Here is a 23,094-nt window from a genome sequence, read left to right as displayed (position 1 = left end):
ACATTTCCCAGCTCCTGCCTAATTTTGATATAATTGACCTTGGCCCAGTTTAGTACTGTTCCCTTAGGACCACTCTCTTCTTTACCTACGATTAGATCTTCAATCTTTTCGAATGGGTTGCAGGTTTCGATTCATTACCATGTAAATCCCAGAACTTTTTTTAAGTCACATTCCTGAGAATACTTAAGGTTTTATTAAAAAAAAGTGACATCTCAGCTCAGACAAGGCATTGAAGGTGTGAATTGAGAGTCTGTCTGTGTCCCAATCTTGAGTCAAACTGGTTCTACTTCCAAAGTAAGAATTTATAAAATGTCACATGGATTGATTGCTTACAGCTTGTGTGCTTTTTGAACAAAATATAGTGTATCTGCAAATATAGTTCTGCCATGCAAATTCACTCCATGGAGGTGTGTGTGTGTGTGTGTGTGTGTATGCATATGAGGGGAAGACCTCACCTGTACCTTGATTAGTGATTTGACCACAAATGCAAGAATACTGAATTGACAGACTTTGAGACATTCTTCTAGTTCTGATCTTCTTTCAGCCATGTTTCAGCCACTATCACCACAGCCTCACACGGCCACATATCCATCTACACCTGCACATCACTAAGCTTACTTACAATATTCCACTCATTCACATAAATGCGTCGTAATCCTAATCTAGGCATTACTACATTCCTTCTTACTCTGATTAGCCGATTATATCATTAATGTTTGACCCCAAGATGAGCTTCTGACCACATATCCATGCCGTAAATATTTCCAGTTCTGTGACACTGGCTATCTATACACCTACTCAGGCCAAATGTTTATGAAAGCCTTGTCTTTGTCCTTCAGACTGGGAGTATTCCTATGCATTCCCGACTGATCTCAGACCTCCAATCTCCTGTAAACTTGAGTCCGTCCAAAACTATTGCACATCTTAACGTGCATAAATCCTGCTCATTCACTATTCCTATGCTTTCTGACCTACAGTTGTCTTCTGATTAAACAAAGCCCATTTTAAAATTCATGACCTTACCGCTCTTCAGTTCTCCTCTAATTGTGCCTTCTTGAATATTTAATTGTTTCGTCATTGCTGATCAATTTAGCTTTCAAACATTACATTAAAGTGGCTATATAATTTTAGACAGTTGTTGTCCCTGTGGAACTGCTGTGTTTCAGGGTAAAACATTCCCTCACTTGATAAATAAAGAACAAAAAGAAGTACAGCACAGGAACAGACCTTTGGGCATCCTAGTCTGTGCCGATCATCATGCCCCAACGAAACTAAAAAAACAAATCTTCTGCCCTTATTGAGTCTGCATCCCTCTATTCATGTAACCATTCAGATGCCTCCTAACTATTGCTAATGTGCCTCATTCCACCACCTCTTCTGGCAGTGTGTTCCAGGCTCTTCCCCCTCTCTGCATGAAAAACTTCCCATGCACATTTCCTTTCAACATTCCCCTCCTACCTTGAACCTGTGTCTCCTTGTAATTGAAGCTTGAACCCTAGGAAAAAGCCTCTTCTATCCACCGTAACTATCAGGTCTCTTCTCAGTGGCTGCCTTGCCAGGGGAGGTGCTGGTCCTGTGGCGTTATCACTGCACTGTTAACCCAGAGACCCAGGTCATGTTCTTGAGGCCCGGGTTCAAATCCTGCAAGCTCAAATTTAACAACAATCTGGAATTAAGAGTCTAATAATAACCATGAATCCATTGCTGGAAAAACCCATCTGGGTCACTAATGTTCTTCAGGGAAGGAAGTTGCCATCCTTACCTGGTCTGGCCTATGTGTGACTCCAGACCCACAACAATGTGGTTGACTCTTGACTTCCCTCTGAGCAATTAGGGATGTGCAATAAATGCTGGCCTAGCTAGTGATGCCCTCATCCTGTGAATGAATAAACAAAAGGAAAACAATCCAAGTCTTTTTTAACCTTTTCTCACAACCAACGCCTTCGATACCAGGCAACATCCTGGTGAACTTTGCACTTATGCTATCATTTGACATTTCTAAACTTCAATCAAACCAATCCTCTCTGTTCCTTGGCTATGACTGTACCAGCCTCCTGATACAGTCCCAAATCTCTTTTTAGGGGCACATCACTGGTACACAATAATTGGCATTCAAACTTCAAGGTCTAGCAAAGATCTCGGTCTATCAGTGCCATGCGATTGCCCAGTCACTGGGGACTGCTCACTCCGTGGGCCAAACCTTTGGGCCTTAATCTTTTCTTTCTCCTTTACTCAAAGCTACTAAAATGCTAACTCACGTGTCAGACTATACCCCAGCTCACTCACAGCTTCTCTTAAAGGATTCCCTCTTCAGTGGTCAGGTAGGGGGTGAAATCCACAAGTTTCAATCGACAAAACAAATCTGCTCATCATTGTTTGTTGCTTTTTGTATGCTTTGTTTGTAGGCCTGACACTTACATCTTCAGCACTTACCTTCTTATCAAAAACTATATTCTCCCAGGTGCTGGAGTTAAACTTATAGCCATTGACTAACAATATATATATGTAGTTTGCTGAAATGCAGTAGTCTCTCAGTTGCTCATGCTTCTCATTTGGGTATGCAGCATTCACCTGTAAAATCACACAAATTAAACACTTGCACTGACAAATTCAATTTTAAGCTTAATAATTGGAGGAATACTCTTTTGCCTTTTTAAATGTGACTTGCTTGCTGTCCCAAAGGAAACGAACACCAAATGTTGAAGTCAGCTTGAACACAGTTCTAAAAGGATGTGGGAGAACCAGACTGCAGTCTTGTTGAGTCCATTTTCACAATTTGCCATCTTGGTTTGAAATTTGTGAGCTCTGGGATACCAATCATTCACTCAGTCACTGTGTACGGCTGATTACAATCAGGCAGATTCATGGTAGTGTAGATGAGCAGGGAGACCTTGGTGTTCAGGACGTAGATCCTTGAAAGTTACCACCCAGCCTGATAGGGTTTTTAAGAAAGCATACGTGTGTTAGCTTTTATCGGTAGAGGGATTAAGTTTCGGAGCCATGAGGTAATGCTGCAACTGTACAAAATTCTGGTGCGGCCACACTTGGAGTATTGCATACAGTTCTGGTCACTACATTATAGGAGGGATGTGGAAGCTTTGGAAAGGGTTCAGAGGGGATTTACTAGGATGTTGCCTGGTATGGAGGGAAGGTCTTAGAAGGAAAGGCTTGACGGACTTGAGGCTGTTTTCGTTAGAGAGAGGAATGTTGAAAGGTGACTTAATTGAGACATATAAGATAATCAGAGGGTTAGATAGGGTGGACAGTGAGGATGGTGATGGAGGAGTGATAGATGTAGAACAGATATCAGAGGCTTCTTTACTCAGAGAGTAGTAGGGGCATGGAAAGCACTGCCTGCAACAGGAGTAGATTCAGCAAGGGCATTTGAATGGTCATTGGATAGGTATATGGGCAAGAATGGAATAGTGTAGGTTAGATGGGCTTCAGATTGGTTCCACAGGTCAGCGCAACATCGAGGGCCAAAGGGCCTGTCCTGTGCTGTAATGTTCTATGTTCTAGGCCACATTTACAGGATGTATAGCTTTGTGGTTCTAATGGCTGACGCCAAATGAGTTCAGAAATCTCAAACCACTTTACGTTGCTAACACCTCAATGTCCAAAATAATTTCCAAGACAAACTGGCACTAGAACATGACACTAAGGTGTTCTGTGTTGTCTCAACAAAAGCAATATGTAGTTTGCAGATCTCTATAGTAAAATCCAAACTCCTCATCCCCCATTGTAGCATTCCCTTTCATGTAGCCCACCCAGCAACACACACAATCTCTCTCTCTCTTTCTCTCTCTCTCTTTCTCCCCGCACACACCCCCCGCCCACCCCAACACACACACCTCTCTCTCTCTCTCTTCCGAGGAGAGCGCCAGGCCCAAGTGTACTAGGCATTGGTTTCTCATCCTTTACCTCTATCCAGTTCCGGGTGCAGAATTCTTCAATTGTCCTCTTGGTCTTGTATAGACTTGGCCTCATCGAAGTTAAATTCAAAAACTGGAAGACATGGAAAAATTCTGAGGTGGCCTAAGAGGGAAGAAGCAAGGCAAAGGTTAGTTGGGATTGACCTGAATCTCTCTCAACAAGTCTGAACAGTGAAACCTCAATCCACTACCTCCTATCCACAACAAGGCCTGACAATATCAACCTGGAGCAGTCCTTCAGACTATTAATGAGGGCTCTCTGAGGAAGATATGAACCACCAAAAACAAGTTATGTGGAAGTGGCTAAGCTTCCTGATGACACAGTGTCATTGAGTGATCAGCTATGAAGGTTATAGACAATGAAACTGTATAGGACAGAGAACTGTTATTCAGAATATCTCTTGCACCCACAAATTTTTGTATAGAAAAATAGGCCAACAACATTCTGTAACTTATATTGATTGTGACAACATCAGAGAAAGTGAACCTGAGGGAATACAGTACTGGAGGCCTTGAGAGAAAAGCAGGGAGCTAACATCAAGTCAGAGGAGATGTTGAGAGAAGAAATCAACAAAAAAAAACTCTTTTTGAAGTGTTGACTCAATCTCAGCTGGGATGCTGTTTCCTTTTCTGAATATTGCATTTTCTGAATGATGTGAAGGATTCAGAGAGGGAGTGGGAAAGTTTCTTGAGGTTTCAGGTTGAGTGACTTCAGTTCCATGGATAAATGGATGAGTCTTATCTATTTTTCTTGGAGAGGCGAAGGTCGAGTGGAGATTTAATGGAGTGGTCAAATCATGAAGGATCTGGATCGACAAAATAGAAACTATTCCCATTGGCAGACAGGTCAAGAGCCAGTTAACTCAAGGATGACTCAAGGAGAAAGCATTTTAGTGTTATGTTGGCTGGTTTCATAATTTAGAAATAATTAATGCTGAAGTTTTGCTTAATTTTATTTCTTGACTCATTAATGGGATAAGGGTGTCATTGGCTGGGCAACATTTATTGACTATCCCTAATTGCCCAGACATTGCTGTAGGTCTGGAGTCATATGTAAGGATAAGCAGAAGGCTGGAAGAACACAGCAAGCCAGGCAGCATCAGGAGGTGGAGAAGTCAACGTTTTGGGTATAACCCATCTTCAGATCTGAGGCTGTGTGTAAGGGGAGCTGCAGACAAAGGGGGTTGGGAAGCAGGCTGGTGAGGTGGGCATAGATGAACACAGGTAGAGGGTATGACCTGATTGATAAATGGGAGGAATGAATCTGGTTGGTAGCTGGAAGGAGTGGTCGATGAGAGGAATGGAAGGGAGAGTGAGGGGCTCGGGAAGGGGTCGCGGGATGGGATGGGAGGGTGAGGGGCTGGGAAGGGGTCGGGGAATGGGAAGGGAGGGTGAGGGACTGGAAGGGGTCAGGGTTGGGAAGGGAGCGTGAGGGGCTGAGGGAGTCAGGGGATGGGAAAGGAGGGTGAGGGGCTTAGGAAGTCGGTGATGGGAAGGGTGGTATCTGAAATTTAAAATCTCAATGTTGTAGGCTGTCCAGGTGGAAGATGGGGTGTTGTTCCTCCAATTAGCAGTATGGTTCGTTGACACAATGGAGGAGGCCAAGGATGGTCATGTTGGAAAGGGAGTGGGAACGAGAATTAAAATGGGCAGTGACTGGGAGGTCCGGTCAGCCCGTGTGGGTCTGGCTGACATGCTCGGTGAACCATTCCCTTAGTTTACATTTGGTCTCCCTGATGTAGAGAAGACCACATTGGGAGCACCGGATACAGTAAACTAGGTTGGAGGAGAGGTAGAACCTCTCCTGAAAGGACTACTTGGGATCCCGGATGGGGTTGCAGGGGATGGGATGTGCCTATAGGTTTAGTATCTTTTCCGGTTGCAGTGAAAGATACCTGGGTGTTGGGGGGGAGGAGGGGCTTGGTGGTTGGTGGGGAAAGTGGCACAAACCAAGGGCTGTCAAAGGGAACTGACCCTGTGGAAGGCAGAGAGTGGTGGGGAGGGGAAAATGTTCTTGGTGGTGGGGTCTAGTTGGAGTTGCCAGAATTGTTTAAGGATGATGCATTGGATCCGGAGACTGTTGGGGTGGGAGGTGAGGACAAGGGGGACTCTGCCTTTATTGTGTTTAGAGGCGGGGGTGGTTTAGAGCAGTGGAACAGGGACTGGAGACTCTCTGGATGACAGAAGCAGGGAAATCACTCACCATAATGTGGAGCTCTTCTTTTGCTGCCTCCCCCTCCTTGCCTTCTTGATTGACGAAAACTCCCAAACTCCCTCTGAGGACCCCTTCTCCGCCTCCAATCTTCCCCATCCAGCTGGTCATCCCCCACTGGCCTTGTACCCTGTCCTAGACCTCTTCATTGCTTGACTGCCAGTGTGAAATTGGCCACCTGCATTTCTCCAACCCACTTCAACCTCACCCCCTCCGAACGTGCAGCACTCCACTCTCACCTCATCAATCCCCGGTTTACCATTCAACCCACTGACAACAGCATTAGCAGTGAAAGGTGGTAGTCTGGAGAATGGACTACTATATCTCAGAGACCGGACGCCAACTCTCTGACACCACGACCTACCTCCTCATTGATCACAACTCCACCGTGACCCATCAGACCATATTTCACTCACACTTGCCCTCATTACCTTTGATGATCTCCCCTCCACTGCCTCCAATTCCATAGTCCCCCAGCCCTGCATTGTTTGGTTCTACCTGCTCCCCAATATCCACAAACGCAACCACTCCAGCTGACCCATTGCCTTTGTATGCTCCTGCCCCACTGAACTCATCTTATCCTATCTCAACTCCATCCTCTCCCCTTTGGTTCAGGTATCTCCCACATACATCCGTGACACCAACCACGCCCTCCACCTTTTCTGTAACTTCCAGTTTCCTGGCCCCCAGTACTTTATCTTCACTGTGGGCATGCAGCCTTGATACATGTTCATACCGCACAAGGATGGCCTCCAGGCCCTCCACTTCTTCCTCTCCAACAGACCCGTCCAGACCCTCCTCCAATTTGCTGAGCTAGTCCTCATTCTTAACAAATTTTTCTTTAACTCCTCGTATTTCCTTCAAATCAGCTATGCCTGCCTCTTTGTTGGCTATATGAACAGTCCCTCTTCGGTACCTACACAGGCACTGTGCCCCAATTCCTCCACCGTTACATCGATGATTACATCGGTGCAGTGTCCTGCGCCCAGGCTGAACTGGAGCAGCCTACAACTTGCACCCTACCCTCAAATTCACTTGGTCTATCTCGGATACCTTTCTCTTCTTTCTTGACCTCTCTATTTCTATCTCTGGCGACAGTCTCCAGACAGGCGTTTACTTTAAACCCACAGACTCTCACAAGTACCTCTACTATATCTCCTCCTACACTGTATTCTGCAAGAACTCCATCCCATTCCCTTAATTCCTCTGGGTCCACCGCATCTCTTCAGATGAGGCGACATTCCATTCCCAAGCATCCCAGATGTCCACCTATTTTGGACAATGTGCTCATCCCCTCTCTGCCATCCAGATAGCCCTCCACCTCACCACCTCCATTCCCTATTCCAGTGCTCGAAACCAATGTCCTCTAAACACAATAAAGGCTTGTCCTCACCTACCACCCCAGCACTCTCTGCGTCTAATGCATCATTCTTACACATTTCCATCAACTCCAACTTGACCATACCACCAAGGTCATCTTCCTCTCTCCATCCCTCTCCACCTCCCGCAAGGCATTCCCTTCACCCAATCCTTGGCTCATGCCACCAACACCCCCGCACCCACCCCAGGATACCTACCCCTGAAACTTGAAAAGATGCAAAACCTGCCAGCACCCTACCCCCGTCAGCTCCATCCAGGGCCCCAAACAGTCTCTTCCAACCTAGTTTAGGGCATTCAGTGCTCCTGATGTGGTCTTCTCTACATCAGTGAGACCAAAGGTAAATTAAGGGAATGTTCCACTGAGCGTCTCAGCTGGGCCTGCAGGAGCTGACCTGACTTCCCAGCCACTGCCCATTTTAATTCCCCTTCCCACTTTCTTTCTGACATGACCATCCTCCATTCCCACAATGAATCACACTGCAAATTGGAGGAACCATCTCTCAATATCTGCCTGGGCAGACTACAACTTGAAGGACTTAACACTGAGTTCTCCAGTTTCAAGGAATCTCCCTTCCCATCACCCAACTCCCTTCTCAGCCCTTCACCCTCCCTTCCATTCCTCTCATTGACCCTTCCTCCCTGCCACCAACCGGATTCATTCCTCTCCTTGATCACCCAGGTTGTACGCTCTACCTGTCTTCACCTATCCCCACCACACAGCCCTGTGCAGTACTCCCTTTACCTGCAGCTCCTCCTTAACCCATCCCCAGACCTGAAGAAGGGTTGCACCTGAAACATTGACTTCTTCACCTCCTGATGCTGCCTTCCTCACTGTGTTCCTTCAGCCTCCTGCTTGTCTACCTTGATTCCAGCATTTGCAGGGTTTTTTTGTCTCTGACAGGTAAGGCTGGCAGTTTCCCTCTCTAAAGGGCATTAGATTGTCAAGGATTTTCCCAACAATTGACAATGGTTTCATGGTCATCATTAGACACTTAATTCAGATTTTTAAAAATTGAATGCAAATTCCATTATTTGCCCTGGTGGGATTCATACCTGGGTCCCCAGGGTCTCTGGCAATATCTGGATCTCTGGATTAACAGTCCAATGATAATATCACTAGGCCTTCACCTCACCCATCAAACGTTTTTGTTAGTTCTCTCCATGGGGCTGCTGGACTGGTGAACTGGTAACTGTGTATTTCAACATATGGCCACAGTGAAGCAATGAATGTGAACCCCCGCTGTCCACCCCCAATGAGGAACATGGGAAATTGCAGCATGTAGAGATGATTTGGCCCATTGAGCCTGCTCCACTATTTAATACAATCACGGCCGATCTTGGGGTTTCGCTGCACTTTTCCTGCCTACTCCTCATATCCCTGGATTGCATGAAAGACCAAAGTACTGCTTGTCCCAGTACTAACTGTATTCAATATTGCAACATCCACAATCTTCTGGGATAGAGAATTCAAAAGATTTGAATAGAGTAATTTCAATCTCTCTCAGTCTGAAATGATCAGGCCCTTACCCTGGGACTGTACCCAGGAGGCATGAGCCATTACTGTCGGCCATCCCATGCTCTTCACAAATCTTGTACATCGCTGTGAGATCATCACCAGTCCTCCAGACTCCAGAGAATTTAGACGTAATTTACTCAATCTCTCATCAAAGTGCAATCCCGTCCCATTAAGATCCATTTAATTGAGATCTTTATGAACAATATAACAATATAATATGCCTCCTCCTTTAAACAAAATATACTTTTATTCATGTGACTACTGCTGCCTATCTGTTGACTGAGGTAGATGGCTGTCATTCCCGTCTTTGGTCGAGCTAGTGTCAGGTAGAACTAACAATAGGATTAGACTAGATCCCCTACAATGTGGAAACAGGCCCTTCAGCCCAACAAGTCCACAGTGACCCTCCGAAGAGTAACCCACCCAGTCCCATTTCCCTCTAACACTACAGGCAATTTAGCTGTTCATTCAAGTTACAGAAGAACCCCTATATCACTCTCTTAGCAGTCTTAGTCCTCAGTTGTTGTCTGACTCGATTTGGGGGCATAAGAGAGTGACCATGAGTGTCTTCAAGAGAGACAGTGTGCATGGGAGTGAGGGAGAGAGTGTGTGTGTGGGCAGGATTGAGGAAGAGAGTGTGTGTAGGAAGGAGTGAGAGAGAGAGTGTGTGTGTGGTAGGGAGTGAGGAAGAAAGAGGGTGTGTGTGAGAGGGTGTGAGAGAGAGTGTGCATGGGAGGGAGTGAAGAAGAGAATGTGTGTGGGAAGGAATGAGAGATTTTGGAGTGAAAGAGTGTATGTGGAGGAGAGAGGGATGTGTACACATCCATTGGATCCCAGGCCTCATCTTAAAATTGACATGTGGCCCTCCCCATGTGAAAAGATTTTACGGATCTGTGTTACACTTGGTGTGAGACTACCTGTGATTTACTTTGTATGTAAATTAACTGTATATAGAATATAGAACCCCTGCAGTGAGGAAACAGGCCCTTCAGCCCAAAGGTCCACACCAACCCTCTGAAGAGTAACCCACCCAGGCCCATTCCCACACCCTATATTTACCCCTGACTAATGCACCCAACCCACACATCCCTGAACACCACGGGCAATTTAGCATGGCCAAATCACCTAACCTGAACATCTTTGGACTGTGGGAGGAAACCGGAGCAAACTCATGTAGACACGGGGAGAAAATGCAAACTCCACACGGACAGTCACCCGAGGCTGGAATCAAACCCAAGTCCCGTGAGGTAGCATAGCTAACCATTGAGCTATCATGCCACCCATTAACTATCATTGTAACATTGAAGGTTAAATTGATGGTAACATTGCCTGTCGGTTACCGTGACAATTTTCCTGCTTGCCAACATCTTTTAAACTGACTGCAACCATACCTGTCACTATGAATGCGTCATTTCCTGTGATTTATGTTGACTGTAATATCAATGCAATCACAATTGTCTTTGCTTTGATCATCCACAAGACACGAGATTGGTGAGTAGATGCCAACATTATAGCTTGGCTGGGAGAGCAGCAAGTTCTGCAGCACAAGTCTTCAGTACAATTGCTGGAAAATTGTCAGGGCCAGCAGCCTTTGAAACATGCAATTTTTTCAGCTATTTCTTGATATTATGAAAAGTAAATCAAATTGATTTAAAACCGGTACCTGTGATAATGGGAACCTCTGGAGAGGCCCAGTATTCTGGCTGCAGATTGTTGAGACTGCTTCAGCCTTATCTTTTACACTGATGTCTTGGCTCCTTTATCATTGAGGATGAAGATGTCTGTGGAGCTGCCTCCTCCAGTAAGTTAATTGTCCACCAATCACAATTGGATGCAGCAGGACAGCAGCGTCAGAGAGTCATAGAGATGTAAAGCATGGAAACAGACCCTTTGGTCCAACTCATCCATGCCAACCAGATATCCTAAATAAATCTAGTCTCATTTGCCAGGATTTGACCCATATCCCTCCAAACCTTGTCTGTTCATATACCCATCCAGATGTCTTTTAAATGTGGCCATTGTACCAGCCGACTCCACTTCCTCTGGCAGCTCATTCCAAACACGCACCAGGTTCTGCATGAAAAAGTTGCCCATTCTGTCCCTTTTAAATCTTTTCCCCTTTCACCTTAAACCAATATCCTCTAGTTTAGTTCTCTTCCATCTTGGGGAAAAAGACCATGTCTCTTTACCCTATCCATGATTTTATAAATCTTTTTAAGGTCACCCTTCAGCCTCCAATGCTCCGGGGAAAGCAGCCCCAGTCTATTTAGCCTCTCCCTCTAGCTCAAACCCTCCAACCCTGGCAACATCCTTGTAATTTTTTTCTGAACCCTTTCAAGTTTCATGACATCCTTCCTAGATTAGGGAGACCAGAATTGCATGCAATAATCCAATAGTAGCCTTATCAATGTCCTGTATAGCCACAACATGACCTCCCAACTCCTATACTTAATGCACTGATCAATAAAGGCAAAAGGCTTTCTTAACTATCCTATTTTCCTGCGACTGCCCTTTCAAGGAGCTATGAACCTGCACTCCAAGATCTCTTTGTTCAGCAACACGCCCAGGACCTTACCATTAAGTGTATAAGTCCTGCCCTGATTTGTCTTTCCAAAATGCAACACCTCATATTTATTTTAATTAAACTCCATCTGCCACTCCTTCACTCGTTGATCAAGATCTGATCAAGATCCCAATGTAATCTGAGGTAACCTTCTTTACTTAGAACTTATCAGTTGGCTGTGGAATCAACTTTACCAAGTTGGCATCTCATTTTTAGGTACGCCTCATGCTGCTTCTGGAGTACCTTCCTGCACTCTCTGTTGAACCTGGCTTGGTAATTGGTACAGTAGGGGATACTCCTGACTATGAGTTTATCGATTATGTTGGAATAGGTGCCCAGCTTTGAGTTGTTAGATCGGTCCAAGGTCTATCCCACTTAGCGTGGTGATTGCGCCACACAACATGACGGAGGGTATTCTTCATGTGAAGGTGGGCTTTATCTCCACAAAGACTGTGCGGTGCTCATTCTTACCTGATTCTTTCATGGACAGATGCATCTGTGGCATGCAGACTGATAAGGATGAGGTCAGGTTTCTTAATTCCCTCATCACCTGCTGCAGGCCCAGTCTGGCAGTGATGTCCTTTCAGATTGAACCAGTTTGATCAGTAGTGCTGCTGCCAAGCCAATGTTAGTGATGGACACTGAAGTTCTGTAACCAAAGAACATTCTACACCCTTGCCACCTTCAATGCTTCTTCCAAGTGTTGTTCAATGTGGAAGAGTAACAAATGATCAATGTATTGTCATCAGCAAAACTTTACCCTGATCATGTCTAACCTGATTGGATGCCATTGTACTGACAACTTTGCTGCATCTGTCCTGCTGATTATACATGGCGTAGCCAAGGATCATGGTGTCTGCCACATTGTCAGTAAGGTATGATCCTGTGAGTATGACAATGTCAGGCTGTTGCTTGACTAGTCTGTGAGACAGCTCTCCCAATGTTGGCTCAGGTCCTCAGATACTTGTAAGGAAAACATTGCAGAGTGAGCAAAGTTGATATTGGTGATGTTGTTTCTGGTACCTGGATTGATGCGCCATAATCTGTCCTGTTTCATTTCTTTTCATGATTTGTTACATCTGAGTGACTTGTAAGGCCTTTCTCGAGAACAGTTCGGAGTGCGAACTGCAACAGAATGAAAATTCTGGAAGGCGAGCTAAATATGAGAGTTTAAGAGTTTAAATCCTCATCTTCAGAAGAAGGGTCACTGGAAATGGTAACTCTACTTTCACTCCACAGATGCTGCCAGACCTGCTCAGTTTTTCAAGCAAATTCTGTTTTTGTTTCTGATTTCCATAATTATTTCGATTTTTTATGCATCTTAATCCTTTGCCTTCTTAAAACTAAAATTGCAGGTCAGGGAAGGGCAGACATTAAAGTATTTTTTTTTGCCTTTCAGGCCTAAGGAAAATTTAAATAAACTCTTCTGGTGCTATAGCTAATTAACCTAATTAAATACAGTGGCTCGTAAAGCAGGGTTTTAGAATATAAAAGCAAGTCCCGAAGTGCTCCCAGCACAGAGCGAGAAATGCAAGAGCATGAAAATGCTGAGAGTTCAACTATGAGTCGGAATTTTAGGTGAGTGGGGGAGGGAGACTTTATTGTGTTTTGTTCCGGCCAATTCTGCAAGGGCTTTTTTATGGTCAAGTTGCTGCTGATTAAATCAAAGAGCGGGCCTGGTTGACTATTAGGCTTTGTTGAGGCGGATGAGCAGCAACAAGGTAAGGGCAAGTTAAGATCCTTTTTTCCCCTAAATCTGCTAGTTGTTAAAGGGCCAGGGAAGGCAGTGAGTGAAATGATAGACTCTTCCTGTCAGGTGTGAGATCAGGGAGCAGTCAAAAGCTCCTTGCAACTATATTTGCAGGTATTATGTCCGATCGCAGCTCCTCTCAGACCATATGATCAGTTGGAGCTGATGTTGGAAGCACTGAGGAGCGTACAGGAGGCAGAGAAAGCAATAGCAACTTCAGGAAGGTGGTCACACCTCAGGTTCAGTTGGGTAGATGACTGACTGACTGCCAGTAGAGGTAGGCAGATAGTGCAGGACTCTCCTGAGTTATCTCCTTCTCAAACAAATATACCATTTTCTATACTGTTTGTGGGGGATAGGCCCTCAGGGGAAAATAGCAGCGACACCCAGGCCTTTGACAGCACAACTGGCTTTTCTGTAAAGCAGGGTATGGCAAATCCCAGCAAACAGTTGTGATCAGGGTCTCCAGTCAAGGGCAAGGACAAAGAGAAGCCCTAGGATAGTATGTGTCTCCCTGGTGCCAGGGTTAAGGATGTCTGGAGCTGCCAGAGGAAGTGGAGGAGGCTGTTACAATTGCAACATTTAAAAGGCATCTGGATGGGTATATGAATAGGAAGGGTTTGGAGGGATATGGGTCGGGTGCTGGCAGGTGGAACTAGATTGGGTTGGGCTGTCTGGTTGGCGTGGACAAGTTGGACCGAAGGGTCTGTTTCCATGCTGTTCATCTCTATGACTCTATGAGGAGTGTGAGACCCATTGTGTGTATGACATAGGTAGAGAAAGATAACCTGCAGACTGAATATAGGAAGTTAGGCTGGATCTCAAGGGTAGTAATCTCCAGATTACTCATGGTGCCACTTGCTAGTGAGAGTAGGAATAGGGCAGATGAATGTGTGGCTGAGGAGCTGGTGCAGGGGCATGGATTTCTTTTAGGACAAAGGTGACCTGTAAAAGATGGACAGGTCCATCTGAGTGACTTGTAAGGCCTTTCTAGAGAACAGTTCGGAGTGCGAACTGCAACAGAATGAAAATTCTGGAAGGCGAGCTAAATATGAGGATTTAAACTCTTAAACTCTCATCTTCTGAAGAAGGGTCACTGGAAATGGTAACTCTACTTTCACTCCACAGATGCTGCCAGACCTGCTCAGTTTTTCAAGCAAATTCTGTTTTTGTTTCTGATTTCCATAATTATTTTGATTTTTTATGAATCTTAATCCTTTGCCTTCTTAAAACTAAAATTGCAGGTCAGGGAAGGGCAGAATTGAATTGAATGGGGTCCAATATCCTGGCAGGGAGATTTGCTTGAGCTACTCAGCTGGTTTTTAACTAGTCTGGCAGGAAAGTAGGACACTAAACAGGAGTGAGCCAAGAGAGAAGGTTGAGGCTGGTACAGAAGTTAAGAGAGCACATTAAACAGGCAAGGTGGGTAAAAACACAGGGAACAAGAGAGGAGTAATGAATTAAACTGCATTTATTTCAATGCAAGAGACTTGGCAAATAAGGCAGATGAACTCAGGGCATAGATGGAGGAAAATGACTGGGATATCATAGATATTACAGAAACATGGCTGAGGGAGGAACTAGCCTAGCAGCTCAATGTTCCAAGGTACAGATGTTATAGAGAAGGAGAGAAAGGGAGGCAAGAGAGGAGGGGGAGTGACGTTTTTGATCTGAGAAAACATCATGGTAGTACTTAGAAAGGAATGTCCAGTGAAGCTACATGGGTGGAACTGAGAAATAATAATAAGATGATCACTTTGATGGGATTGTACTATAGGCCCTCCATTAATCAGCAGGAAATTGAGGAGCAAATATATGAAGAGATTGCAGATTGCTCTAAAAATAATTGTAATATTAGGGGATTTTAACTTTCCAAACATAGACTGGGACTACCATAATGATAAGGGCTTGGATGGGGAGGATTTTGTTAAGCATGTTTAAGAAAACTTTCTCAACAAGATGTGGAAGGTCCTACTATGGAAGGGGCCAAACTCGATCTTCTCTTGGAAAATAAGGCAGGGCACGTGACTGAGGTGTTAGTGCGGGAGCACTTTGGGACCATTGACCATAATCCTATTAGTTTTAAAATAGTTATGGAAAAAAGATATGCCTGCTCCATAAGTTGAAGTTCCAAACTGGGGCAAGGCCAATTTTGATGTTATTGACAGAAACTTACAAAAGTTGACTGGGAGCAGCTACTCGCAGGTAGAGGAATGTCTGACAAATGGGAGATAATGAGATTTCAGTGTCAACGTGTTTCCATTAGTGTGAAGGACAAGGCTGGAAGGAGTAGAGAACACTCAATGACTAGAGAAATTGAAGCTCTGCTCAAGAGAAAGGAGGAGTTGTATATCAGTAATAGACAGCTGGGATCTCCTGATTTCCCTTCAAGAGGGAAATCAGGAGAGCAAAAAGGGGACATGAGATAGCTTTGAGATAGGACAAAGGAGAATCCAAAAAGATTTTCCAAATATAGTTAAAGCAAAAGAGTAACGAGGGAGCAAATAGGGCCTCTTAAAGATCAATGAGGCTTTCTCTTTGGGGAACAACAGGAGGTGGTTGATGTTTTATATGAACTTTTTGTGTCAGTGTTTGCTGTGGAGAAAGACATGGAGGCTAGGGGACTTGGGAAAATAAATAGCAAAGTCTTGATGAGTCTGCTTTACAGAGGAGGAGGTGCTTTAGGTTTTAAAATAGATAAAAATGGATAAATCCCCAGGACCTGATCAAGTGCATCCCAGAACATTGTGGGAAGATAGGGAAGAAATTGTAGGACTGCCAGCAGACGTATTTATATCATCGATAGCCACAGGTGAGATGCTGGAAGGCTGTAAGGAAAAGCCAGGGAACAACAGACTAGTGAGCCTGACATCAGTGTGGATAAGTTGTTGAAGGGAATTCTGATAGACAGGATCTACTTGCATTTGGAAAGACAAGGACTGATTAGCAATAGTCAGCACAGCTTTGTGCATGAGAAAACATGGCTCATAAACTTGATTGAGTTTTTGAAGAGGTGTCTTGGAAGATAGATGAAGGCAGAATGGGAGATGTTGTCTGTGTGGACTTTAGCAAGGCCTTCAACAAGATTCCACTTGCCAGAATTGTCAGGAAAGTTAGATCAAATGGGACCAGGGACAGCTAGCCAATTGGATTCAAATTGGTTGATGGTAGGAGACTGAGAATGCTGGTAGAAAGTTGTTGTTTAAACTGGAGGCCTGTGACCAACTGTGTGACGCAAAGATTAGTGCTGGGTCCACTGTTGTTTGTCATTTATGTAAACTATTTGGATGAGAATAGAGGAGGCATGGTTTGTGCAAGTTTTGTAGTATCATGAACAGCGAAGAAGGTTATCTCAGAATACAACAGGATCTTGATCAACTGGGTCATAGCAGATGGAGTTCAATTCAGGTAAATGTGAGATGTTGTGTTTTGGTACCCAAAGCAGGACTTACACATTTCATGGTAGGGCCCTGGGGAATGTTATCAAATAAAGAGACGCAGGGGCGCAGGTACATAGTTCCTTGAAAATGTTGTAACAGGTAGACAGTGCGGTGAAGAAGGTTTTTGGCACGCTTGTCTCTATCAGTCAGGGCATTGAGCACAGGAGTTGGGACATCATGTGAGAGCTGTACAAGATATTGATAAAGCCACATTTGGAGTACTGCATCCAATTCTGGTCGCCCTGCTATAGGAAGGATATTATTAAACTGGAAATGGTGTAAAAAAGATTTACAAGGATGTTACCAAGACTGGAATGTTTGTTTAACAAAGAAAGGCTGGATAGGCTTGGCCTTTATCCTGTGGAGCATGGGAAGCTGAGGGTTTATATTATAGAGGTTTATAGAATCATGAGGGGCATAGATAAGTTGAATAACTGAGGTATTTTCCAAAGTTAGAGGGCAAAGGTTGAAGTGTGAGAGGGGAAAGACTTAAAAGGGACTTGAAGGTGGTGCATATATGGAATGAGCTGCCTGAGGAACTGGTACAGGTGGGTACAATTACAACATTTAAGGTTTAGAGTCTTATGGGGCCAAATGTAGGCAATGAGATTAGTTGAGTTCAGGAAACCCGGTTATCGTGGAAGGGTTGGACAGAAGGGTCTGTTTCAGTGGCTTCTGATTCTTTGTCTTTTTGAGCAGTTAAGACTGAACCAGAGTTCTGGTGGTCTGAAGACATGTGGGTCAGAACCAATAAGGAGGACAGATCTCTTTCCCTGAGGGGCATTAGTGAACCACAATGGTTTAATGAGTATCAATAGACTTCAAGTTTTTTAAAATTGAATTCAAATTCCACCATCCATCGTGGTGGTCTTGAACTCAGGACATCAGAACATTACCTCTCTAGATTACTTAGGGTGGCATTGTGGCTCAGTGGTTAGCACTGCTGCCTTATAGCGGCATGGACCCAGGTTTGATTTCAGCCTTGGGTGATTGTCTGTGTGGAGTTTGCATGTTCGTCCTGTGTCTGCATGGGTTTCCCCTCAAAATCCAAAGACGTGCATGTTAAATGAATTGGCCATGTTAAATTGCCCCCATAATATTCATGGGCATGTTAGTTAGGGGTAAATGTACTGTAATTAGGTGGGATACTCTTTGGAGGGTTGGTGTGGACTTGTTGGGCCGAAGAGCCTGTTTCCACACTGTAAGGATTCTATGATTCAACAATAAAATTAGGTCATTGCCTCCCTTTTTATTTATCAAGTGCTTTCTTATAAACCATCCAATACAGTCCCTTCTCCACATTTCTCTGTATTTTATTAACAAAATCAATGCCATCAGTCAAGCATACAGTTACAAATCGGCATTGGTTTTCTGGAATTAATTTCACCCATTCCAAGAAGGGGATACTTTTTCCCGATTATTGTTTGTAAAACTTTAGAAAACCGTCCTTGACTTGCATAATATCTTTGCATTCCTTTTTTGAATAAGCATGTCATATTTGCCACTCTCCAATCCTCTGGTACCTTCCCTGTATGTAATGAGGTTATAAGCCTTCCACTGTCTCCACCCCCATTCCCTTTAGAATTAAATCATTCCAAAACCACAAGCCATCATCTTAGGATAAGGGGTTGACCATTTGGACTGAGAAAGGAGAAATTTTTTTCAATTAGAGATTGAAACTCTTTGAAATTCTCCACCTCAGAGAGCGGAGTGTCAAGTATTTTGTAGATTGATAGATTTTCAAGATTAGTTAATTGACACAAGAATTGGAGTTATGGTCATAAATCAGCCATGATCATATTGAATTTTAGACCATGCACATTAGGGCTAATAACCTTTTTCATCTGCTTTCACCTCAGAGAGCTGAGTGTCGAGCATTTTCTAGACTGAGATTGATAGATTTTCAAGATTAGTTAACTGACACAAGAATTGGAATTACGGTCATAAATCAGCCATGATCATATTGAATTTTAGACCATGCTCATTAGGGCTAATGGCCTTTTTCTGAACCATTTTCATCTGCTTTCAGCACTACCATGTTGAAGGATGAATGGCACTGTGTGACCATTCTTCACTCAGAAATGGGCAGTTGAAAAATACGAAAATTGTCTTACATAAAAGTTCCCATGAATTGCAGGTTGATAGACTCTGTCAAATGAGCAGGTGGTGCTCCTTCCACACGCTGTGAAATTGAAAATCGCCTTGAGCCCTTCGCTACATTTAGCTGGCTCTCCTGATCCAAACACAGTGAAATTTTGAGTCCCATTATATGGTGATGGTCTCTGGGTCGAGGTGCATGGATTACCGAAGATGGAGTCCAAAGTCAACATTGTCTCATACCCTTTCAAATAGCATGGATTCTCGATTCGAGTATTTAAATCTTTCCCCTGAAAACAAAGATTGTCAGTTGTCTCTGAGAAACAAAGCATCATGTTGAGAGAGTTTGGCAGCTTACACAGAGTATAACAGATCGCCAGGGGTGACTTACAGATTAAATTCAATTGAGGACTAGAGGAGTTTATACAAAGATCAGATACCTGTGGTGAGCCACTGTGAGATATAAGGGGTTTATGTATAGATTTACAAGTGCATGGGACTGAATTACAGACTGGAATTTAATCAACACCGCAATGCATCTCTATAAGAAATGGCAAATTGTAGGGAACAACGTTGTAGTCAGTTAATAATGAAATATAAAATCAGCATAAGACAGAAATACAAATGAGTTTCAGTGTGTGTGCAGGAGGCATGGGTGTGCTCATTCTAGTCAATGTAACTGAGCCTACGTGGAGTTATTTGAATGCATAAAGGAGAATTGCCACTGACTGGTTCCTGTAGTTGCAGCGTTAGGGTTTAATGTGACATAAAGCCATTTGACAGAGAAAGAAGCAAAACCCTACCTTTAATAATGTGGCAATGTACTTTCTGATAGACTGCTGTTGGCCATAGCATGGGTAGCTTTGAGAGTAGATGGTGTAATTGTAGCCATACAAGTGGATATTCATCTTCCCTGGCATATTCCTGAAGACTTTGTTTGGGATAAAGTTCAGTTGAGTGGATAAGCTCCCAAGGTCCAGCAATCCATAAGTCTGTATAGGTTCTGGGTGAATCCAGATACCTTCCCAGGAATACTGAAACAAAAAAAAGGGAACAACACAGGAATGTTTTGTAGCTGATTGACAGCAGCGCTGACTTTTACTTCACTTTTCACAGACTTCAGTTCATCTTTTAATTGTGAAACAATTTATCTAAAGTCAGATGAGAGGATACGAGTGATTAGGGGAACATATGAGGCATGGTGTGGGGAGGCAGTGAAGGATGGACAAGGAGGAGTATGGGCAACACTCAAAACACATGAAGGTGGTATGAGCTATGGTCATACCTGCCTCTAAAATCCCCAAATCCTGTGGGAAAACCCATTCGTGAGGATGACCAATCAGAAAAAAGTCACCCCTGCAAATAGAATGGAAGGAAACAGTGAGAAGCTCTTCTTCCCAATCACAGCTGGTGCTTGCTGTTAATGGTAAGGTGAGAAGTTAGGCCAAGGTAATAATCACTACATATCTGTCACAATAGTCTTGATAGAATAAGTAATAAGGTGTAGCCAAGTGAAGAAGCTTCAAATACAAGGAAAAGAGTAATCACCCCTCACAAAGTTTCTGTTAAGGCTATGATGTTAATGAAATTGTTCATGACATGTTGGAGGTGATGGTAAGGGAGGGGAGTGAGTTGCAATGAAGGAGATTAACAAGATTACTCCCCAATGAGCGCATTAGGTGGAAAGTACATGAGAGAATGTGATGGGGCAAATAATATTGGTGCTCATAAAGACCCAGCACCAATAGCACATTGATGAATCTTTGAAGATACCAAAAAAGGCACAGAGGGAAGCTGAAGGGTTATCTGAGAGTGTTACAACTGGACCCCAGGCAAAGTCTCTCAATTCATTATGGCTCCAGACAAGATACTCCAAATCTGTAAGGTCCTGGATGGAAAGGGATGAACTGTTTCTCACAACTATTTACCTAACTCTTTACTTGGTTTCAACAAGGTTATTTCAATAAGAATTCCTTGCCTTGTTGACAGACTTTAACTGAGCTTTCTTGATTTAACAAAGACTGAGTTAATTAATTACTAAATGCAAGAAGACTTAGGAACAAAACACAAATCACATAGAGTAAAAATGAGGTGAATCAAAAAAGATGAGTTACAGAAAGAAACAGATGTATGGATTTATATCTTAATTGCTTGCAAAGAGTGGATCATTGAATGTTACAGCCATTGAGTTAGAGATTTCTAATAGTTGGTCATTGACAGTTGTTTTCATGATTTTTAGTTTTGCAGTGATTTGAGATTCAATAGTTCTGATTCCTTTTGACCATGATTGAATTCCTATTTTCTTTTGTCTGCTCTGCAGCACATGGGGTGAAAAGTTGCCTTCCTTTACCTGAAACATGGGTTCTTTGAATATGACCCTCTCAGCATGTTAATGCTTGGACCCAGGTTAATACAGAACATAGGACAGAGAACAGTACAGGCCCTTCAGCCCACCATGTTGGGCCAAGTATTCATCTTCATCTAAGATCAACCTAACCAACACACTCCTCAATTTACTGCCATCCATGTAATGTCCAGCAGTCACTTAAATGTCCCTCATGTCTCTGACTCTACTACCAATGCTGGCAGTGTATTCCACGCAACCACCACTCTCTGTGTAAAGAACCTACCTCTGACATGTCCCCTATATCTGCCTTCAATCATCTTAAAATTATGACCCTTCCTGATAGCCATTTCTGCCCTGGGGAAAAGTCTCTGACTATCTCTATTTATGCCTCTCATTTCCTTGTTCACCTCTATCAAGTCACCCCTTTTTCTGCTTCTCCCCAGTGTGAAAAGCCCAAGCTCACTCAACCTCTCTTCATAAGACAAGCCCTCCAATCCAGGCAGCGTTGTGGTAAATCTCCTCTGCACCCTCTCTAAAACATCTACATTCTATAATGGGGTGACCATAACTGGAGACAATATTCCACATGTGGTCTAATCAAGGTTTTATAGAGCTGTAGCAAAACCTCACAGCTCTTAGATTCAATCCCCCTGTTAATGAAAGCCAAAACATCATACACCTTCTTAACAAGCCTAACACCTTGGGTGGCAACTTTGAGGGACCTATATACATGGACCTCAAGATCCCGCTGTTCCTCCACACTGCCAAGAATCCTGTCTTTAACTTTGTGTTCAGCATTCAAATTTGACCTTCCAGAATAAATCACTTTGTACTTATCCAGGTTGAACTCCATCTACCACTTCTCAACCTAGCTCTGCATCCTGTCATTGCCTGCAATAGTCCTCAACACTATCTACAACATCATCAACCATTGTGTCATCACAAACTTACTAACCCACCCTTCCACCTCTTCATCCAAGTCACTTATGAAACTACAAAGAGCAGAGGCCCAAGAACAGATCTCTGCGGGACACCACTGGTCACTGACCTCTCGGCGGAATACTTTCCAGCCACTACCACCCACTGTCTTCTTTTGGCCAGCCAATTTTGTATCCAGATAGCTAAATTTCTCTGTATCCCATACCTCCTAACTTTCTGAATGAGCCTTCCATGGGGAACCTTATCAAATGCCTTACTGAAATCCATTTACACCACATCCACTGCTCGACCTTTGTCAATATCCTCAAAAAACACAATAAATCTTGGGAGGCATGATCTGCCCCTCACAAAGTCATGCTGACTATCTTTAATCAAACTATGTTCTTCCAAATAGCCATTAATCCTATCTCTCACAATCCTTTCCAGTACGTTGTTTATCACAGATGTAAGACTTACTGATCTGCAATTCCCAGGGATTTCCCTATTCCCTTTCTTGAACAGAGGAACAACATTCACCTCCTTCCAATCATCCAGCACTACTCCTGTGGAGAGTGAAGATGCAAAGATCATTGCCAGAGGCACAGCAATCTCATTCCTCGCTTCCCGTAGTAACCTTGGACATATCTGGTTATGCCCTGGGGACTTACCTATCTGATGCTTCCCAGAATTTCCAGCACATCCACTTCCTTAATATCAATCTGTTCAAGTCTATTAACCTGGTCCACGGTGTTCTCACTATAAAGAAGGTCTCTCTCGCTAGTGAATACTGAAGCAAAAAACTCATTTTGGTCCACCCCTATCGTGTCAGACTCCAGGCACAAGTTCCCTCCTCTGTCCCTGATCAGCCCTACTCTGTCTCTGATCACTCTTGTATTTCTCACATATGTATAAAATGCCTTTGGGTTTTCCTTAATCATT

The 23,094-nt window shown here is 43.7% G+C and overlaps 1 protein-coding gene across 1 annotated transcript in view; it reads right to left on the bottom strand.

Annotated features, from left to right (window-relative positions):
• LOC140469281 (ectonucleoside triphosphate diphosphohydrolase 8-like) overlaps positions 1-23,094 on the bottom strand; it is a 124,601-nt gene that overhangs the window by 16,710 nt on the left and 84,797 nt on the right. The window contains exons 6-9 of the mRNA XM_072565624.1: positions 19,694-19,924; positions 18,908-19,180; positions 3,922-4,035; positions 2,434-2,571 (exon numbers count right to left, since the gene is read on the bottom strand). Coding sequence (XP_072421725.1) covers positions 2,434-2,571; positions 3,922-4,035; positions 18,908-19,180; positions 19,694-19,924 — 756 coding nt within the window. The remainder of the gene's footprint in view (positions 1-2,433; positions 2,572-3,921; positions 4,036-18,907; positions 19,181-19,693; positions 19,925-23,094) is intronic.

This window comes from Chiloscyllium punctatum, chromosome 49 (assembly GCF_047496795.1).
Source record: "Chiloscyllium punctatum isolate Juve2018m chromosome 49, sChiPun1.3, whole genome shotgun sequence".
Lineage (NCBI taxonomy): Eukaryota > Metazoa > Chordata > Chondrichthyes > Orectolobiformes > Hemiscylliidae > Chiloscyllium > Chiloscyllium punctatum.
The sequence above is the reverse complement of the archived record's forward strand: the minus strand, read 5'-3'. Positions and strand labels throughout refer to the sequence as shown.